Consider the following 22,500-nt stretch of genomic DNA (forward strand, 5'->3'; position numbering starts at 1 on the left):
GCATAACTGTGCTTTGAATTCTTCACTGGACATTATTCTGCCCCTTTGATTCAAGTACCCATTTATGTCCCAAAGCAGCCAAGCTCCTGGCTTCAAAAACTGTCCGGAACAACACTCTGGAACAGGGCTTTTCAACTAGTGGTACGGGTACCACCTGTGGTACATTGGCACCTGCCAGGTGGTACGCGGCCATCCTAGAAAAGCGGTAGCAGAGGAGGGGAATGAGCTGAACCGGGGGTAGCACCGCACAAGCCTGAGCGAGAGACGGCTGGAGCTGCAGGGCTGTCAGGGCTCAGCGGAAGCGCCAGGATCAGCACCAGGCTCCAGCTGGAGCTCGGCACCAATCCCGGCGCTTCTGCTGAGCCCAGAAGAAGCGCCGATCAGCTGGAATCTTGCAGCATCTCCAGGGTCTTGTGATTTACATTCAGATGCTTGGCAAATGATTCATATTTATGACGGTCACAGTGTCCCAGGGTCATGTGAAGTGAACAAAACCTGCTGCAAGCACCCAGGAGGGGGGGAATAAAAACCAAACATCCCCTCCCCCCCACCCCCGCTGCCAATTCTCAACAGAAAATGCTCACAACAATGAAAACCTCGGACAGGAGGAAGAGTGCGGCCGGCCGGGCAGGCGTCTTGCTCGGCTGTGGCTTGGGGGAGCACTTTTTTCAGTGCCATTGTAACTTCGAACAGTAACTAAGCGAACTGTTGTAAGTCGAGGACTGCCTGTACTTCATCACTTTTTTCCTTTTTTTTTTTTTTGGTTATCAAGTTTTTGACACTTTGCCAGGCGACTGGTGGTACTCGGATGTTGCCATATCCTAAAAGTGGTACAGTGGGTGAAAAGGTTGAAAAGCTCTGGAACACTGCAAAGAATAAGAATAGAATAGAGCTGGAAGGGACCCCGGAGGTCTTCTAGTCCAGCCCCCTGCTCAAGCAGGAGAACCTACACCATCTCGGACATGTGATTGTCTAGTCTTTTCTTAAAAACCTCCAGTGATGGAGCGCCCACGAGCTGTTCTGCTGTTCTGCTGGTTAATTGTCCTCACTGTCAGGAAGTTTCTCCTTAATTCCAGGTTGCTTCTCTCCTTGATCAGTTCCCAACCATTGTTTCTCGTCCTTCCCACAAGAAAGGGTTATGGCCTAGCACTTAAAAAGTAACTCCCAATGTGACAAGGTTGAAGTTGCTAACCCTTTTCAGATCCTGTCCGTGTGTGCATGCCCCCCCCATTTTTGTCAATCCTATTCGTGTGAGCAACACACCTTTCCTCAAAGCGTTAAAGGGGCTGTACTCCTACACTACTCAGCAAGTCTTTCCAATTAATGCCGTGTGTGTGTGTGTGTGTGGCCACAGCCACCTCATAGGCAATCCCTCGAGAAGTACTATGTGTAGTTGCAGGCAGGCAACGGGAATCATCTTTAAAAGCAGCCACTTTCATGGGACGCAGCTGCTTTAAATGATTTAAATTAGAGCACTTGGCAAACTTTTGCTGAACGCTCCACATAGTTCTAATGTGTGATCCAGTGAAGCAAAAGCACTTTTAAATACCTTTGTCATGGTTCCGATAAATGAGACAATTCAAACAAATTGCAGGCCTATTATTTATCTAAAAAGTCTTAGTAATGAAACGAAACATCGGCGCTCATGGAGGGGATGCCAGAATCTGAAATCTCCTCTCCCCCCACCAAACCCATCGTAACACACAAACAATCCCCGCCCTTATCTACCCATCATAAATCACATTATCCAATTAGTTTTACATATGAGGTTTCACATCCCATTCTGTACGCGGGCTTTTCCAATCTTCTCACAACATCCGGGTAGATGTCCTCCCCCCCCCCAAATGAAGCAATTAAAGTAACAGGCTGTCTCTTATATTGTCAGTGCAAAAACATGTCAATGTTTGCTACATTGACAACCTTGACATTTGCTCTAAATCAATTATAGTTAGGCCTCTGTTCGGTCTCCCTTTGTGGATGGCTGAACCTGTTCCATACACATCTCTCTTCTAGTACAAGGTTGTTCCTGAACCTTAACATTTTTGAATTCATATTCCAACTGAAACTGCCAGGATACCAAATAAACATCAGATTCCTCTGTAGTTGACCTACCTTAGTGACCTCCTAGGCAACTGTCACACACAATTTTTAACTTTAGGGATAGCAATGACAGGTTACTTACCGTACATTGAAAAGCCATGGAAAGGAATGACACCTAAAGGGGGGGGGGGAAAAACCACACTCCATTTACTGTCAAAATAGTATGCGTTTTCAGAAACAGGAAACCTGGAAAGAAAATTCCAGCTTCCTACCACAATTAAAGTTAGAAGGACAGGCTCAGATGCCATCTGTGGCGCTTTTGCTACACAGGACGGGATAACGTCAGGGCATTTATTGTAAATTATGTTGGTAGCAAATACTGGAAGTTTTTAAGAAGAGATTGGACATACTGCTGAAATGGTATAGGGTTTCCTGCCTGAGCAGGGGGTTGGACTAGAAGACCTCCAAGGTCCCTTCCAACTCTGTTATTCTATTCTATTCTGTTCTATTCTATTCTGTTCTGTTCTGTTCTATTCTATTCTTCATTCCATTATTCTATTCTATTCTATTCTTCATTCCATTATTCTATTCTATTCTATTCTATTCTATTCTATTCTATTCTATTCTATTCTATTCTATTCTATTCTTCATTCCATTATTCTATTCTTTCTATTCTATTCTTCATTCCATTTTTCTATTCTATTCTATTCTACTCTATTCTATTCTATTCTTCATTCTATTCTATTCTATTTTATTCTATTCTATTCTTCATTCCATTTTTTTATTCTATTCTATTCTATTCTATTCTATTCTATTCTTCATTCCATTCTATTCTATTCATTCCATTATTCTATTCTATTCTATTCTATTCTATTCTATTCTATTCTATTCTATTCTATTCTATTCTATTCTATTCTATTCTATTCTATTCTTTTATAATGTACTTTCCCTGGATGGATTAGAGGGGATTTCCTGCGCACAGCCTAAAGAACTGAACAAATTCAAGAATGTGTGCATTTGATCCTTGTTCTTCCTTGGCTAATTAAAGCAGCCACAAATTGCCTTGTGACAAAATACTTCATCAACAGGCTGAAGGGTGCAGCATGTGCTGCTTTAGATGAAGATCTATTTCTAGTCAACCTTTAGGAGGCTGTACTGTGGCAAGATCTTTCTTTCTTGAGACACCCCCCCCAACCATAACCAGTGTCAAGTTTGCTATTTCTCAGCAAATTACTTCAACATGTAGTCATCCTTAGCACCAAGAATTTTTGGGTGAAAGGGATTATCTAGGATCTATTTCAGCTTGGCTTGAAGCCTGGTTTAGAACAGCTTACATAATAATGATAATAATTTTTTTTTTAAAAAAAGCAGTTGCTCCTTTGTGACTTACACATTTTTTTTTACAAAAAAAAGAAGAAGAAGAAGAAGAAGGAGGAGGAGGAGGAGGAGGAGGAGGAGGAGGAGAAGAAGAAGAAGAAGAAGAAGAAGAAGAAGAAGAAGAAGAAGAAGAAGAAGAAGAAGAAGAAGAAGAAGAAGAAGAAGAAGAAGAAGAAGAAGAAGAAGAAGAAGAAGAAGAAGAAGAAGAAGAAGCAGCAGCTGATGGGGAAGAAAATCAAACAATCCAGCACCGGTTCTTTAAACTTCTGAGCCTGCTTCTGTATGGCCAAAAACCCTTGGAATGCTTCAAAGCAACAACAACAAAAAAAGCTCTGCCAACTTTTTGAACAGTTGTTATTTCTTCTCACCCAAAGTACAAAAACACCATTTAAAAGAACCCACTTTTAAAAATGGTTGTAGTTCCCCCTGTTCCCACTAGAGGGGGCAACAGTATAACTTCTTTACCATTTGGCGGATAAAACACAGCATATTGTTCCATTCCAAGTTTTCCTACGTGGGGAAACAGAAATAACAAACCGAGAATCAGATAACCAGCAAGAGAATGCAAGGTTTTCCATATGAAAAATGTAAGAGTGACAAATTGGGAGTGAAATTCAGAGGGCAGGAAAAGAATAACCAAAATAACAAATCATATAGAGCGGTTAAAACGCGAGTAGTCCTCAGCTTACAAAATGTATGTTGTTAAGGGAGAAACTTGTTAAAGAGAGTTCTTCCCCATTTGATGACTTTTCTGGCCACGTTTATGAAGTGAATTACTGCAGTTGTTAAATTAGTAACGCGGTTGCTGAGAGAAGCTGGATTCCCCGTTGACTTTCCTTGTCAGAAAGTCGCAAAAGGGGGAATCACGTGACCCCGGGGCACTGCAACGGTCATTAAACGTGGGTCAGTCACCAAGCGTCTGAAATGTAAATCACACGATCAAGGGGATTGTACAACGGTCTTAAGTGTGAAAATTGGTCGTAGGTCACTTTTTCAAGTGCTGTTGTAATGTTGAACAGAACTACCTCAAAGTAATGATCTAAACCGAGGACCAACGATTAATCAACTTTATCTCAGCTATTATGCAGCATGGATTATACTTTGATAGTAACCAATACAATACCTTGAAAGTTTATTTCAAACCATGATTCTTCCAGAAGAATACTGGGATGTATTAAACTTGTTATCCTGCATACGAGTATATAAAAAACCACACCTACCTATGGCACAGTTCATCGAAAGCACATTTTTGCTCTTGTTTTTCTACTCTGTTTTGAAAGAGACGTATATCTGTATATTTTGTTAATTTTAAAATGAAAGAAACGGTGTTAAATATTAAAAGGTAAAGGTTCCCCCGCACATGCGTGCTAGTCGTTTCCAACTCTAGGGGACGGTGCTCATCTCCGTTTCAAAGCCGAAGAGCCAGCGCTTGTCCGAGGACGTCTCCGTGGTCCTGTGGCCGGCATGACTAGACGCCAAAGGCGCACGGAACGCTGTTACCTTCCCACCATAGTGGTCCCTATTTTTCTACTTGCATTTTTTACGTGCTTTCGAACTGCTAGGTTGGCAGAAGCTGGGACGAGTAACAGGTGCTCACTCACCCGCCAAACTGCCGACCTCCTGATCGACAAGCTCAGCGTCCTAACCCACTGAGCCACCGTGTCCCTTTTTGCTAAATATTACAGGTAAGCAAAATAGCTCATTTCAGGGAGGAGCAACTGAAAGCAGGAAAATGAGAAACGCACAGATAAGCTATTGCAGAAAGTGGGCTGAAATCTACAGGTGGTCCTCGACTTATCGCAGCTAGTTTAGCAACCATTCAAAGTTACAACGGCACTGAAAAAATGACTTATGACCATTCTTCACACTTACAATTGTAAGCATCCCCTTGGTCTTGTGATCAGAATTGGGATGCTTGGCAACCGGCTCATAATTTATAACAGCTGCAACTGGGGTCATGTGATCAGTTTTTTTACGGCCTTCTGACAAGCAAGGTCAATGGGGAAGCCGGATTCACTTAACGACCGGGTTACAAACTGAACAACTGCAATGAGTCACTTAACAGGTGTGGCAAGAAAAGGCATAAAAAAGCGGGGCAAAAGTCGCTTGACCACTGCCTCGCTTAGCCACAGAAATTTTGGGCTCAAATGCCGTAAGTCAAGGACTGCCTACCAACATTTCGGTAGGCAGAAATAATTTGGCAAGGCGCTGATTTTAGCCGTTTTCATTTTTTTTTAAAAGAAAAGAAAAGAAAAGAAATACAAGTAAATATTTTACTTCAGTGGTAGTTTCAGCAGCTGGATTACACAGAAGGGGGAGAAAAAAAAAGACTACATACTCCACCTTGCCGAAGATAGCAAGCATTCGTCATATTTTGGTAGACTATGACAGGGTTCTCCACCCTTGACAGCTTTACGACTGGTGGACTTCAACTCCCAGAATTCCTCAGCCAAGCTGTTCTTTGCAGCTATGATGGCTGAGGAATTCTGGGAGTTGAAGTCCACCAGTCATAAAGCTGTCAAGGTTGGAGACCCCTGGCCTATGAGATGCAAAGAAAGTGGATATATATATATATATATATATATATATATATATATATATATATATATATATATATATATATATATATATATATATATATATATATATATATATATATATAACTTTCTTTGCGCCTCATAGTCCAGGTGTATTTAAATGAAAAGTTTGGATATTTAAAGGGAATGAATTTTGAGAAAAAGAGAGTCCTCTGAATACTGAGGGGAAAGTAAGCTTTAATAAAAAGTTTGAACAGGTCATGTAATGACTTTGAAATGATTTTATAAATATAAAATAAGCTGATCTGAAAATATGCTATATGTTGATGTTATCGTGTGCATAAATACAAAAAAATGTTTATATTCAACCTGGTATGTACTGAAAATATTACGAACTATACCTGTTTAATGTAGACAAAAAAGAAAATATCATTGGAAGAAGAAGGGAGGATCAAGAAATATATTACCAACTAACATATTGATTAATTGTAGAAAATACTGTTACTGTTTTGAATGTTATGAACCTAGGCAACAAACACACTGTTCACAAAGCATTGAAGATCGTTATTGTAAAGAATTTATATATATATATATATATATATATATATATATATATATATATATATATATATATATATGTATATGAAAGAAAATGGTAATTAAAAGAATTTGACGTCATGGACCAGGGACGTCAAGGTTTTAACGTTCTCCAATCCTTGTTCGGGGAAGATTTTCAAGTCACATTTATAAAATATTCTCTCTCTTCAGCGTCTCTGTACAGCTTGAGCATTTCAAATAAATGTTTCTTTACCTCGAATGAATGATCTGGGTGGGGTAGCACTATTGTAGGCGAAGTGTTCCAACACTGAAGTGTCTCGAGAGAAACAAAGCAACACCTGCAGAAAACACAAATTTACCAGGAAGGTCTCTGTGAATAAGCTCACTTTTAACGGAACATCGCAAAATGACATTTTCCGCAAAGGGGAAGTTTCACCACACGGAAGGATAAGCAAAATGTTTAGATTGGTCTCGTCAAAACTGAATGATGGCTTTTGTGTTCCTGCAAAAAGGAACAGGTACGCTTCTTCCTATTTGGACTTCTAAGGAGATTTGTAAAATAAATAAAAAAAAATAACCTCCATTTTCCCTATTTTCTTAAGGCAGCGTTAGAGAAAACTCAAACTGGATCGCGGGCAAAGAGTTAACTCCCAGACAATTTTTCTACGTATGAACTCAACAAACCTACACACACGACTGCTCTTTTTAGTCTGCTGCTGCTGCCACACACACACACACACACAAAAAACAACCACACAAGTCTACAGCAAATTCATTTCCACGAGGGATAATTCTAATGTAGGACGTTACAGCTTATCTTTTTTTATTTTAAACAGAATTTTTCCAACTCCATGACAATGTTTCGCAATGTAGGCCCTGGTGCAGAGAGTATCTTTCCGTTTAATATTTGTATAAACAAAATCCTCTGAAAATTATATTTGTCAAAGAAAAGCAGAAAGGTCCTGAAAAACCATCCCGGGCTTCTGATAGAGGACAGAATAATTTTCTCTCAGAGATACGAACAACTTACTACTTTGCTGGTTAATATTGGGGGGTATTTTTTTCGGATGATAAAGCACCTTTATCTTAAATACACACTTTCAGCCTTACTTATCAGCCTCTGCTCCTATCCAAACTCTTAAAATATACCACAGCCAGCAAAGTAGTAATAAACAGGAAAAATTAAAAACTAGTTTATAAAAACCCACGTCAGCAGAAAGAGGAGAGGGAACAAAAGGGTTCAGACAGGTGTTGTTCCTGACTGCCACACAGATTGGGGGTGAAGGTAGAGATAATTTCCTATTTTTATTATTATTATTATTATTATTATTATTATTATTATTATTATTATTATTAATTATTATTATTATTTTCTTCCGTCCATCTTCAATCCTTGGGAAAAGCCTCCCGTTTTCTTGGCCAGGTTTCTCCAAAGTGGTTTGCCATTGCCTCCTTCCTAGGGCTGAGAGAAAGGGGCTGGCCCAGGGTCACCCAGAGAGGCTTTCTGCTTAAGGCAGGACCAAAACCTGTGGGCCTCCTGGTTTCTAGCCAAAACCACCGCGCCAACCTGGTTTCCCAATTCCTTACTACAGGCGGTCCTCGACTTACGACGACAACCGAGCCCACCGTAACGTCCCCACCTCAGAATTCTGAGCTACCCTTAATTATTTACTCTGAGAACGGAGAGAAGCTTGCCGTGCTCCGTGCCCTTTCCTACCTTTTTACGTTTCCGTTTTCCTTCTGCTTTGTTGCACAGGAACCCTAATTTAACTGTCACACAAAGTAGTAAGATTGTCAACAAATTGGCAGTGTAGAAACTTGCTCTTCAAAATCCTAGCTGTGGATTTTTCAAGAACTTGCTTCCTCCCTCTCTCCCTTGCTTCCCTCTCTCCCTCCCTCCTTCCCCCTTTTCCTTCCTTCCTCCCTCCCTTCCTTCATTCCCTCCTCTCTCCCTTCCTTCCCTCTCTCCCTCTTCCTCTTTCCTTCCTTCCTTCCATCCTTCCTCCCTCTCTCCCTTCCTTCCCTCTCTCCCTCCCTCCTTCCCTCCCTTTTCCTTCCTTCCTCCCTCCCTTCCTTCCTTCCCTCCTCTCTCCCTTCCTTCCCTCTCTCCCTCTTCCTCTTTCCTTCCTTCCTTCCATCCTTCCTCCCTCTCTCCCTTCCTTCCCTCTCTCCCTCCCTCCTTCCCTCCCTTTTCCTTCCTTCCTCCCTCCCTTCCTTCATTCCCTCCTCTCTCCCTTCCTTCCCTCTCCTTCTCCCTTTCCTTCCTTCCTTCCATCCTTCCTCCCTCTCTCCCTTCCTTCCTTCTCTCCCTCCCTCCTTCCCCCCGTTTTCCTTCCTTCCTCCCTCCCTTCCTTCATTCCCTCCTCTCTCCCTTCCTTCCCTCTCTCCCTCTCTCCCCCTTTCCTTCCTTCCTTCCATCCTTCCTCCCTCTCTCTTCCTTCCCTCTCCCTCTCTTTCCTTCCTTCCTTTTCCTTCCTTCCCTCTCCCTCCCTCCTTCCCCTTTTTCTTCCTTCCTCCCTCCCTCCCTTCATTCCCTCCTCTCTCCCTTCCCTCTCCTTCTCCCTTTCCTTCCTTCCTTCCATCCTTCCTCCCTCTCCCTTCCTTCCTTCTCTCCCTCCTTCCCCCCCTTCCTTCCTTCTCTCCCTCCCTCCTTCCCCCCTTTTCCTTCCTTCCTCCCTCCCTTCCTTCCTTCATTCCCTCCTCTCCCTTCCTTCCCTCTCTCCCTCTCCCTTTCCTTCCTTCCTTCCATCCTTCCTCCCTCTCTCCCTTCCTTCCCTCTCTCCCCCTTTCCTTCCTTCCTTCCTTCCTCTTCCTTCCTTCCCTCTCCCTCCCTCCTTCCCCCCTCTTTTCCTTCCTTCTTCCCTCCCTCCCTTCCTTCATTCCCTCCTCTCTCTTCCTTCCCTCTCTCCCTCCCTTTCCTTTCTTCCTCCCTCCCTCCCTCCCTTCCGTCCTTCCTTCCTCTCTCCCTTCCTTCCTCTCCCTCCCTCTCCCTTCCTTCTTTCCCTCCTTTTCATATCTTCCTTCCTTCTGTCCCTATCTCACTATCCTCCTTCCTCCCTCCCTCCCTCCCTCCCTCTCTCCCTCACATATTCCAACAGTAAGTAAATATCACATAATCAACGGATCTCCTTTGCTGGTTTGTAATCTTTTCTCTGGAAAGATTCTCTGTTCTCCAAAATCCTGTTCAGGTAGCCCTCAACTTTGCAACAGTTCATTTGGTGACCATTCAGAGTTACAAGGCCACTGAGAAGAAGCGACTGGTGGCCATTTTTCACCCACTGCAGCATCCCCCATGGTCCCATGCGCTTGGCAACTGGCGTGTATTTGACGGTTGCAGGGTGCCAAAGTCGCTCAAACCAATGGGGAAGCCAGATTCACTTAACTGAACAACTGCAGTGAATCACTTAACAAATTAGGGGACTGGAGGCTAAAACATACAAGGAACGGTTAGTAGAATTGGGTATGTCTAGTCCAGGGGTCGGCAACCTCGGCTCTTTTATGACTCGTGGACTTCAACTCCCAGAATTCCTGAGCCAGCTATGCTGGCTCAGGAATTCTGGGAGTTGAAGTCCACGAGTCATAAAAGAGCCGAGGTTGCCGACCCCTGGTCTAGTCTAATGAAGAGAAGGACCAGGGGGGACAGGATAGCAGTCTTCCAGTATCTCAGGGGCTGCCCCAAAGAGGAGGGAGTCAAGCTATTCTCCAAAGCACCTGAAGGGCAGGACAAGAGGCAGCGGATGGAAACTCATCAAGGAGAGAAGCAACCTTAGAACTTGGGAGAAATTTCCTGACAGTTAGAACAATTACGGTAATCAGTGGAACAACCTGCCTCTAGAAGTGGTGAATGCTCCAACACTGGAAGTTTTTAAAGAAGAGACTGGACAGCCATTGGTCTGAAATGGTATAGGCTTTCCTGCCTGAGCAGGAGGTTGGACTAGATGACCTCCAAGGTCCCGTCCAACTCTGTTGTTGTTGTTGTTGTTGTTAAAGTGTGGCAAGGAAGGTCATAAACTGGGGCAAAACGCACTTGACAAATGCCTCGCTTAGCAAAGGAAATTTGGGGCTGAATTGGGGTCCTAAGTAGAGGACTGCCTGTATAGCCTTAGGTTTGTTAAGATTATATCCACTAATCGTAGGCAAATAAAAGATTGCGGAACAACTGCCTTTCCCTGTGTCTTTGGCCTTGAGCCTGACACATGCAGACGCAGAGCAGACTTCACGAAATTATACACAAATGGGAAACGTTCTGTCCTCTTGGTGCATATCCAACAGCTATTTATATTATATATATATATATATATATATATATATATATATATATATATATATATATATATATATATCCATTATAAACAGTCCCAAAGAAACGAACATCTGACAGCATATCCTTATCGCTCGGAAGCAGAATTTGGCAATTAGGTCAGGAACCTGAGGATCTGTGTCTGCTACATAAGTTAACTCTGTTTGACCAGACAATTCTTTTCAGAAATGGTCGAAATAGCTTTTGTCTCTGCGATTAAAAAAAAAAACAAACACACACACACACACACACGACAAAACAGAACACAGGAAAGAATGTTCCACCTTCCGGTTCTGCCTGAGCTGCCTGGTTATTAACTCAACGCTAATGAGAATTTTACGAAATCCACCCTCCACGACTTCTGAAGGTAGAAAATTAAAGCAAGTTCACAAAAAGGCATCTTGGAGGTCTTTCTAGTCCAGAGGTCCCCCAACCTTTTGGGCGCCAGGGACCGGTTCCGTGGAGAGAGGTTTTTTCCCCCGGACCGGAGGGTGCGTGGTTTTGTGTGCTGCCTGCATACCACGGATGGGGCTTTGCTTGTTTGTGTGGACCGGTTGCTGGCATGCCAAGGCCCGGTCCTGGTCCATGGACTGGGGGTTGGGGACCCCTGTTCCAGTCCAACTCCCTGCACGAGTAGATCCTGTACCATTCCAGATAAGTGACTCTCCGATCTTTTCTTAAAAACCTCCAGTGATGGGGCACCCACAATGTCTGAAGGCAAACTATTCCATTGCTTTATTGTTCTCGCTGTCGGGAAATTTCTACTAGGTTGCTTCTCTCCTCGGTTAGTTTCCATCCGTTGCTTCTTCTTGCCCTGCCTTCAGGTGCTTTGGAGAATAGCTTGACTCCCTCTTCTTTGGGGCAGCCCCTGAGATATTGGAAGACTTCTATCATGTCCCCACTCGTCCTTCTCTTCATTAGACTAAGCCAGGGGTAGGCAACCTTGGCTCTTTTATGACTGGTGGACTTCAACTCCCAGAATTCCTGAGCCAGCCATGCTGAGGGGAAAGGGAGAGGTTTCCAAGCTGAGCCATGCTGGCTTAGGAATTCTGGGAGTTGAAGTCCACGAGTCATCAAAGAGCCAAGGGTTGCCTACCCCTGGCCTAGGCGTAGGCCGCTTTATGACTCGTGAACTTCAACTCCCAGAATTCCCCAGCCAGCCATGTTGAGGGGCAAGGGAGAGGTTTCCAAGCTGAGCCATGCTAGCTCAGGAATTCTGGGAGTTGAAGTCCACGAGTCATTAAAAGAACCAAGGTTGGCTACCCCGAGCCTAAACAGTCTCAGTTGCCATTCTTCTTAAGTTCTGTTGCCCAGTCCCCTAATCGTCTTTATTGCTCCTCTCAGCGCTCTGAGTCTCAACATCTTTTTTGTATCGTAGTCACCAAAACTAGAAACAGTACAGGTAGTCCTCAACTTACGACCACAATGGAGCCCCAAATTTATGCTTTACTTCAACTTGTCGCCACGTTCTCCCACCGACTCTTCTCCGTTCTCGGCCGATTATTCATAGCCCTCCTTTCTCTCTATCTGCCATCGATTCAAAGTTATGCAGAAGGCTATACAGGTAATCCTTGACTTACAGCCACAAGGGTGCCCAAAACTTTTGTTGCTAAGTGAGACATTTGTTTAAGTGAGTTTTGTCCCATTTTAGGACTTTTCTTGCCACCGTTGTTAAGGGATTCACTGTGGGTTGTTAAGTTAGTGACATGGTTGTTAAGTGAAGCTGGCTCCCCCTTGAGTTTGTTCGTCAGAAAATCGCAAAAGGGGATCACATGACCTCTGGGCACTGTGACGGTCATAAATGTGGGTCAGTCACCAAGCCTCTGAATGTAAATCACATGATCATAAGTGTGAAAAATGGTCGTAGGTCACTTTTTAAAGTGCTGTTGTAACACTGAACAGTCCTTAAACAAACTGTTGTGAGTCGAGAACTAGCTCAAAGTAATGATCTAAAATGAGGACCAATAATGAATCAACTTTATTTCAGCTATTATGCAACATGCACTAAACTGTGACAGTAACCATCACAGTATCTTAAAAAGTTTATTTCAAACAATGATTCTTCCAGAAGAACACTGGGCATCCCACCAGGCTCAAGGTTGACTCAGCCTTCCATCCTTCTGAGGTAGGTAAAATGAGGACCCAGATTGTTGGGGGCAATAAGCTGACTTTGTAATAATGCCGCTTGGGGGCCCCCCCGAAGGCCCTAATAATAAGCAGGCATGTACACAGAATGAAGGCTATTGCTAAGCACATTGGTTTGTGCTTAAATTGTAAGCCGCCCTGAGTCTTCGGGGAAGGGCGGGATATAAATGGGATTTAAAATAAAATAAATAAATAAATAAATAAATTTATTATCCTGCATACAGGTATAATAAGTAACTCTTTTTGACCAGACAATTCCTTTTCAGTTTTGTAACTTCAAACGGTTGCTAAGCGAACCATTGTAAACGGAGAACTACCTCTATTCCAAGTGTGGTCTCACCAGAGCAGTATAAAGCGGTATCGTACTAACACTTTACGTGATCTTGATACTATCCTTCTGTTGATGCAGCTTACAGGTTGCACCGGGTTCCCCGTCAGCTGGTTCTCTTTAATTTCTCTTAAGGTGATTTGAAAGCTGCATTTGGTGTCACCGGCAGCTATCCAATTCCTTGCAAAGATTAGATCTTCATAGGTCTAGCTATGAAGACCTAGGACTGTTTCATCTGTGAAGCCGACCTACAAATATCAAATGCTGGCTAGGCAGAAGGTGACGCCCACTCCGTCCCTATGGAATGCCTAGCCTGGCACATGTACAAAAACGTCATCCTGGTGTTTTACAGCTTGGGTAATGCAGCTTTCTTTTATTTAAATACATAGAGGTTTCGGTCTATTATTCTTAGGGCTGTGGTTTTAAGTAAGATAGCATCTTGGAATATGGCAAGCCTTTATTTTGCAAGCTCTCTTCACTGCAAGGCAAGTAGGCAAATAGCTTAACGATGCCTGTGCTTTATTCTCAGAATATACCAAATACTCTTTATCGGCTGAGCTGATAAGGAATGCTTATCTGATGCAGCTACAAAGACAAAAAAAAACAAAAACCACCCACTCTCAACAGCTTTGACTAATTGAGCTGAAAGTAACCTTGAAAATGAGATGCTAATCCCATGACATTTATACTGACATTATAATCAAATGTGCTTAGCAAATTTGCAAATGTGATAACCCTTCATTACCAGAGATTTAAAAGAAGCAACGTAGACAACTACAAGCACACACACACACAGCTTCCTTTTCAGTAGAAACAAAGGTAATAATATATCATGGAGGCATAAATTATGGGTGCCTTTCCAAGAGTCATAGTAATAAATTCTATTACATATTATAGGTTTACTTCTTTTATATATGCCCAAGACTGGGCACGCCAGATATTTGTTGGTTCCCTTTATCTTTAAATCATCTTTAAATGTTTAAAACTTGTATTATTATTTTTTTCCTGATGCCCTTTCCAGAAGAACACCTAAAAGTTTATTTATTGTACAGGGGCCTTTAATTTTAATTTTATCTTAACTTCTGTATTTATTGTATGTTATTGTTGTTAGCCGCCCTGAGTCCTTCGGGAGATAGGGCGGCATATAAGTCCCAATAATAAAATAAATAAATAAATAAATAAATAAAAGGACCCAAATTTCTCCTTAATGCCACCTTTTCTTCAAAAGCCATGGCTACTGCTCATTAATCTTCACTGCAAACAAAAGCCACGCTTAGAATAACTGCAGCTATAATGCTTCACGTACCAACACCCCCCCCCCGTTTTCTTTTATTTATTTAAGAAAATTGATAGGGCCACCCCACTCACTCTCAATGACTCTAGGTCAGGGGTCCCCCACCTTATGGGCCGTGGTACTGAGCTCCGGGCTCTTGGCCAGCGGGCCACGGAAATGGCTGGCCGGGCCACGCATCTGTGGGTGTGCATTCCCCCTCACTCGCGCTAGGGCCCACGGTCCCGTTTGCGCACGCACCGGGGCACACATGGGGATGCTAGCGCGCTGTATGTGTGTGTGCATGCCCCATTTGCGCATGCACGAACAGGCCGCTAGCGCATGTGTGTGCGCGCGCGGGGCCACGTTTGGCATGCGCATGGCTCCAGCGCATGCACAAACAGGGCCGCTAGTACTGCAGCGGTGGAAGTGGGCCTCCTTGCGTGCATGCAGGCGCATGCACGCAGTAATTTGGAAGCTGCTCTCCCCTCCATGCCGCGAGCCTGGAAAGGTTGGAGAACTCTGCGCTAGGTGGCTTACAAGGATAAAAACCCAAAAACAAAAAAAAGCAATAACCCCTACCTCATTGACAAGCCATGATGGGTTTCCTCCCTCACTGGGGTCCACAAGCCTATTGGCAAAGCCAGGTCTTCAGAGATGTAAGTGGGGGCCAATCTTATGTCTGGAGGGATGATGTTCTACAGCAGGGGTCCCCAACCTCCGGCCTGCAGCCCACTACAATCCCCTCTCCAGAAAAGTTTTTTTTTTGGGGGGGGGGGAAGCCTTTCTTCTCGGTCTCACTAGATCAGGGGTCTTCAAACTTGGCCCTTTTCTGACTTGTGGACTTCAACTCCCAGAATTCTGGCTGAGGAATCCTGGGAGTTGAAGTCCACAAGTCAGAAAAGGGCCAAGTTCGAAGACCCCTGGTCTGGATGCAAGCCGGCAGTTTCATCAAAATGGCCGACTGAGGAATCCTGGGAGTTGAAGTTCACAAGTCAGAAAAGGGCCAAGTTCGAAGACCCCTGGCCTGGATGCAAGCCCGCAGTTTCATCAAAATGGCCGACTGAGGAATTCTGGGAGTTGAAGTCCACAAGTCATAAAAGGGCCAAGTTCGAAGACCCCTGGTCTGGATGCAAGCCCGCAATTTCATCAAAATGGCCGACTGAGGAATTCTGAGTGTTGAAGTCCACAAGTCATAAAAGGGCCAAGTTCGAAGACCCCTGCCCTAGAGGGACATCCTTAGAAGGAGGGAATGTTTAACACTTCCTGCCTCCCTGTTTGTTTGGTTTTTTTCTTTGTTAGTATGTTTTGATTTTGTTGCCCTTATCATGCCCCTCCTTCTTTTTCCTGTTAGGTTTCATTCACGAAAAATTTAACCAACCACCTTGAGTAATGTGCCCACCACCCAACCGTGTCTCTCTCAGGACAACACTGGCCTCATAACAATTGTGATTTTCTCCAGGAATTTGGCATGGAAGTATTGTTTTAGCATGGCTGACTCGTCTTCTTTTTTCCACTGACTGAATACTCTGGAGTAGGGAGAAGGGCGGTATAGAAATCTCAATAAAATAAATAAAATAAATAAATAAATATTTTGTTTTGTTTGGGATTCTTTTAAAGATTTTTTTTTGTACTGGTTCTTCCTACCAATCCATCATATTTCAGCATCATGCCGAGACTCGCTGTGATGCGGTTGTCTTGCTCAATAAGGAATGGATATCAATATGCATAAATCAAATACACTAAATAAATGTTTCATCTGCCTAGTGCTGTTTGAAACCGGCGATACGAATTACAATTCCACAGAAGTCCAAAAGCTGCACAATGCTTCGTACGGGTTGATATATTGTACGCATGATATATATAGTACATACTGTTCTGAACAAGGGGGTGTGTGGTCTTATTGCTATTAAAATATCCTCAACAGTCCACAGAATGACTGCAATGAACAGCAGAAATTAAGAAATAGTACTGAAATTGCTTTGATCCAGTCGCAAAGTCCTAGGTCTCTATAATTCAGAGATTAGCTGGTGAAATCAATCAACCAAACTGTACGGGCTGGCAGATTTTACAGGAAGTTTGCAAGGGATTCAACAATGGTTTGAACTTATCCAACAGATACCTTATCTTTATTTAACTTTATTGATTCAGAGCTGTCTATGGTTGATGTTAACAATCCACAGGCAACAACTGAATGATTTCTTAATAGGTAATGATTTATATAGTTGCTCAGTAAGCCATTTCTCTACAGATTTACTTAAAAGATAAGCCCCACAAAACATAATGGAATTCACTCTTGTGTAGATCCACATAGCAATGCACTGTAGCTCGACTTAGAGCAGCTGTTGCATTACAAGTTTTATTTGACCTACGAAGTAGACAGAACAAACTATACTCTGCCCCAGATGTCCTTCTTCCAGTGACGTATGATTTGCCATTTGCTCTACGTAAACACGTACCTGATATAGGTAATCCTCAAACACGAAGTAATAGTCATCATTGCTGGCTGTCAGTTTCACATCCTGAAATCAAAAAATGTAACTTTCTGAAGCTAAGCAACATATTTTCCACACTGTACACAATATAAAAAGACCCAGCACTATTCTATTCTATTCTATTCTATTCCATTCCATTCCATTCCATTCCATTCCAATATCTATTCTATTCTATTCTATTCCATTCCATTCCAATATCTATTCTATTCTATTCTATTCCATTCCATTCCATTATCTATTCTATTCTATTCTATTCCATTCCATTCCATTCCAATATCTATTCTTCTATTCTATTCTATTCTATTCTATTCTATTCTATTCTATTCTATTCTATTCTATTCTATTCTATTCTATTCTATTCTATTCTATTCTATTCTATTCCATTCCATTCCATTCCATTCCATTCCATTCCATTCCATTCCATTCCATTCCAATATCTATTCTATTCTATTCTATTCTATTCTATTCTATTCTATTCTATTCTATTCTATTCTATTCTATTCTATTCTATTCTATTCCAATATCTATACTATTCTATTCTATATTCTATTCTATTGTATTCTTGCAAGCAGAACACAATTAGCAAGATTAGTCATTATAAAAGGCCGTTAATTAAGCACAGGTTTTAATTTCACAACAAACATTCCTTTTCACTACATAAAGCCTAAAGGGTGAGTTAACACATTAATTACTGACAGAAATAAGCAAATCAAAAATTACTCACTTTGTAAATCAGACTGTCCACCAAAAGATTGTACTGGATCACATTAGACTTCAGCTGTTCATAGTACAAGATATCCTAAAATGAAATAATTAATAATAGTAATTAAATTTGAACGAACGCAATCAAGGCCAGAATTGGGGGGGGGGGGGAGAAGCATCAAATGTTTCAAAGTGGAGCTTGTGCAAAGAGGCAGAAGCAACAGATTATCTACTCAGCTCATGCAAGAAAACTGCACACACTGACTACACACTAGAACATAACGCAGTTGCCAGAACGATTCATTGGACCACCTGTAAAAATTATCATGTGGTAGTAATGAAAAACTGGTGGGAATAGAGAGTTGGAAAAAATAGTAAAAATGGGCAGCTTAAATCAGGGGTGTGTCAAACTCGCAACATCACATGACGTGTCGCGACGTATTGCGACTTTTCCCCCCCATTGCCGGCAATGGGGTGGGCGCGATTTCAGCACGACGCATCTGGCCCACGGGGCCGGCAGTTTAACACCCCTGGCTTATAATACTGTGGGATATCCGAACTGTTGTGATTCAGGGTCAGCCTGTGGGTTCGGCAGTTGGGTCGGACGACTCAGAGGAGGAGGGGGGTGTTGAAGACCTTGCTGAGGGGGTTGAAGATCTTGCTGATGAGAGCCCTCAGGCAGGCCCCTCCCACTTGGTCACCATGGAGACCCAGCTGTGTGAGCCTGACAGTGTGGATGAAGATGACCCACAGCTGGCCCTGTTCAAGGACGCCCGACACAGGAGGCAGTCAAGTAGGAGTAAACAGAGGAAGGCAATGGGGCTTCTTGGAAGGAGGCAGAGAGAAGCCACGCCCTGAACTCTTGATAAAGGGAATGTGTGGGGAGGGCTGGTTTGCTGAAAGCAACCGCTCAGATAGTGTTTCAAAGCTCCTGTATCTTGGTTCGTGTCTTGTTTGTTTTTGTAGTAATAATTTGGCAGATGTAATTCCAGCCTCTTAGCGTTTGTAAAGGGGTTGCCTTTTCTGCAGGGCCGGTAGCAGGCTGGTACAGAACACGAGCACAGATTGGTAGTCTTAGTTCATAATAAACGAGATTTAACTATGGCTGAAAAGAATAATGCATGGATAATTGATGCGGCAATACCAGAGGATAGTAGAGGATAGAAGAATTGGCAAAGATCACAAACTATTAAGATCTGAAAATGGAAACTGAAAGATGATGGCATAAACCAGCCATAGTAGTGCCATACCGAAAAATCTTGGATGGCACTTAGAAAAATCTGCCTGTTGACGAAATTTCTACCTGCTAATTGCAAAATATGGGTCCACACATATACTACGTTGATATATCACATCATTAAGAAATTGATGCATATGAAGACCTGTACCAGCTAAACAACTGGCATGGGTAATTTCACACACACATACGCACACCTGTGAACAGGTAATTCTAAAAATCAACAAATGTTACTGAAAACCACACAATTTTAAAAACCGCTAGCTCTGTTTAGTTGTGAAACCGTCTCGATAAAAATATTTTATATTTACCTTTTCTGTGAATGAATTTAATTTATTGCCTGTTTGATGTGGTATATGAGGGTTTTTGGCTGTAATAATGATGTCAGTGTTTTTAAATATTATTGTTCTAAAGCTCTTATATAACCAGCTCTGATTATAGTGGAAAGGCAGACCTGAATTTCTTACATAAATAAATGAGTTCCAAAAATAAAAAGTGGAATTAGGAAAAGGTTCTTCGGGGATATTCGGATATAATCTCAGAAACATGGTTAGATAAGTTATCATCAAAACGAATGAAACATAACCAAAAAAGGAATAATTAACATTTTAAAACAAGGAAATGTAAGATTCATTTCCATAAGCATTTATATTCTATGATTAACACAGAAACTGTCGTTCAAGAGCGGACCTGAAAGGTGATTAAGGGACATTTGTAGGATAGGATTTCATTTTTTAATTTTTTTTTAAAACAAATACAAACAACGACAAAAGAAATACAGTGGGAGTTATAAAAAAAATTAAAAAGTGTGATATTGTAGTGATTTAAAAACTAAAGGCAACAGACTGGGGGGAAAAAGAACTTTAAAAAAAAAATCCACGGGCATTAATGAATTCAATTTTTCTCTTGAACATATAACACATATTGCTTCGGCTTCTCATTTTCCCAACCTTTATGCACAATAATCCATTTCTTCGTAGCAGGAGAATAACAAACAATGAAGTTCCTCCTAGCTTTACAAATTGAATTGCTATGCCTTCTGAAAATACTGCATAAGGATTCAACAATTTTACAATTGCAGAGCATAAGTTAATTATCTGCTTGACTGGGTTACATCCGCAGACAATTCTTAGGTTAGACACAATACGGAGAATAGCTTCCTTGTGGCATCTGGCTCCATGAGGATAGAAAACAGGTGGTTGACTTACATCAGCGAACAGGTAGAAAGAGAGCAATTCCACTAGCTCAGGGCTCTTCAAACCTGGCCCTTTAATGACTCGTGGACTTCAACTCCCAGAATTCCTCAGCCAACGTGCCTCACTGAGGAATTCTGGGAGTTGAAGTCCACCAGTCATGAAAGGGCCAAGTTTGAAGACCCCCGCACTAGCATTTGTGATTTATAAAAAAATAATGAAAATAAATGGGGGGGGGGGGAAAGACAGCAGAAGAAAATATGTAGTTACACAGCAGACGCACTTAACACTGTGCTTACGATACTTATGATTTTTTTTCCACACACACAATTTGGTCGATTTTAGGGGGTTAGCTGCGCTGTTAGGGAATGCCTTTTATTGATCAGATGGCAGAATCTGCAGTACGCTCAACGATGCAAGGGTAAAGGCGTTGCTACTTATAAAGAGAAGATGAACCAAGACTCATTCAGAATATGCAAATAATGTAAGTGTCAGTAAATGCAAATAAAGTCACGGTGGAAAGTAAGTTATAGTACAAGGTAGTCCTCCACTTACAACAGTTCATTTAGCGACCGTTCAAAGTTACGACCCTGGGAAAAGTGACTTGCGACCGTTTTTCACACTTGCAACTGGGGCAGCATCTATCTCCAGGGTCACATGATAAAAATTCAGCTGCTTGGCCAACTGGCTCACATTCACGACGGTTGCAGTATCCCAGGTTCATGTGATTCCCCCTTTTGTGACCTTCTGCCAAGCCAAGTCAATGGGGGAAGCCGGATTCGCTTAACAACCCTATTTCTAATTTAACAACTGCAGTGATTCACTTAACGGTGGTGGCAAGAAAAGCCGTATAAGGGCGCACAACTCACTTAACGACTGTCCCACTTAGCAAGAGAAATTTTGGGCTCAATCGTGGCCGTTAAGTCAAGGATTACCTGTTGGGAAGTCTACCCCAGGGCTTTTCAACCAGTGGTACGGGTACCACCTGTGGTACATTGGCACCCGGCAGGTGGTACGCGACCATCCTAGAAAAGTGGTAGCGGGGGAGCGGAAGGAGCTGAACCAGTGGCAGCACCACACAAGCCTGAATGAGAGACGGCTGGAGCTGCAGGGCTGTCAGGGCTCAGCAGAAGTGCCAGGATCAGCGCCAGGCTCCAGGATCAGCGCCAGGTGGGCGGGCAGGTGTCTTGCTCAGCTGTGGCTTGGGGGGCACTTTTTTCAGTGCCATTGTAACTTTGAACAGTCACTAACCGAATTGTTGTAAGTCAAGGGCTACCTGTACTTCATCACTTTTTTCCTTTTTTTTGTTGGTCATCAAGTTTTTGACACCTTGCTAGGTGACTGGTAATACTCGGATGCTGCCATATGCTAAAAGTGGTACAATGGGTGAAAAGGTTGAAAAGGCCTGACTTAGATAGAACGATAACACAAAAATTTCACAGTGACTGTTCAACGTCACTAGATTTCCAGAAACATTGTTTAAATGACTGATTTCCATGACAAGTATTTATTTATATATGCAGTATACCTCAGAAAACAAACATGCAGTATATATATATATATATACTTTCAATCATTTCAAGGATTCCAGGAAATTGAATTAAACCTTATCTTTTCAAATGTATTTAATATTTCCTTTGCTTGAATTCTATTTTGCCCTGTAATTCCCAAACGTATTGGGGGGGGCATCATTTATTTTAGGTATTAAACCAATTCATAGGGCAGTCTCCCTCTCCCAAAAACTCTGGCAGGAAACAAAATAGAAATGTCAGAACCCATTTTCTAAGGGGGCTCTTTTCTTTCCTTAACTTGAACTTTATTCTCTCTACAATTCTGGGTTCTGCCATGCTCCTGGAGGGCCAGGGGGAAAAAAGCACTGCGGGTTATTGCTTTGGTTTCCTCTGTCGCTACACTGCAACGCTTTGCTGTTTCTGCATACTTCCTCTATGAACTAACTCTCCCCTTGACGTCAGCTAGAAAATTGGGGGAGGAGAAAGGAATGCGCCTCCGTCAACTGGTTTATCTCCGCGTTCGCAAGGGAAGGTGTGAAGAGCTGACAAAACATCGCTGCAGCCCGGCGTTATCTCCTCTGTCCCACAACAGACTTAACACCTGGGGAATTGCCCCATTCGAACTGACCGGATGAACTACGGCCGTGGTGGCGAACCTATGGCACGCGTGTCACGGGCGGCACCCAGAGCCCTCTCTGTGGGCACGCGTGCCCTCATCCCAGTCCTAGGCCTTCAAGCTGGGTTTTGTAAAACCTTTTCGCTTTAGGCCTCCGCCGCCGTGTGCAAAAAAAAAAAAGGTTCAATCAA

General features: G+C 42.6%; 1 protein-coding gene across 1 annotated transcript in view; it reads right to left on the bottom strand.

Moving 5' to 3' along the window:
- The window catches only part of TBC1D19 (TBC1 domain family member 19), a 67,009-nt gene that overhangs the window by 14,917 nt on the left and 29,592 nt on the right, over positions 1-22,500 (bottom strand). Inside the window, exons 12-16 of the mRNA XM_083367916.1 lie at positions 17,775-17,849; positions 17,015-17,077; positions 6,766-6,850; positions 3,883-3,927; positions 2,183-2,215 (exon numbers count right to left, since the gene is read on the bottom strand). Coding sequence (XP_083224042.1) covers positions 2,183-2,215; positions 3,883-3,927; positions 6,766-6,850; positions 17,015-17,077; positions 17,775-17,849 — 301 coding nt within the window. The remainder of the gene's footprint in view (positions 1-2,182; positions 2,216-3,882; positions 3,928-6,765; positions 6,851-17,014; positions 17,078-17,774; positions 17,850-22,500) is intronic.

This window comes from Vipera ursinii (genome assembly GCF_947247035.1).
Source record: "Vipera ursinii genome assembly, chromosome: 7".
NCBI classification, from domain to species: Eukaryota; Metazoa; Chordata; class Lepidosauria; order Squamata; family Viperidae; genus Vipera; species Vipera ursinii.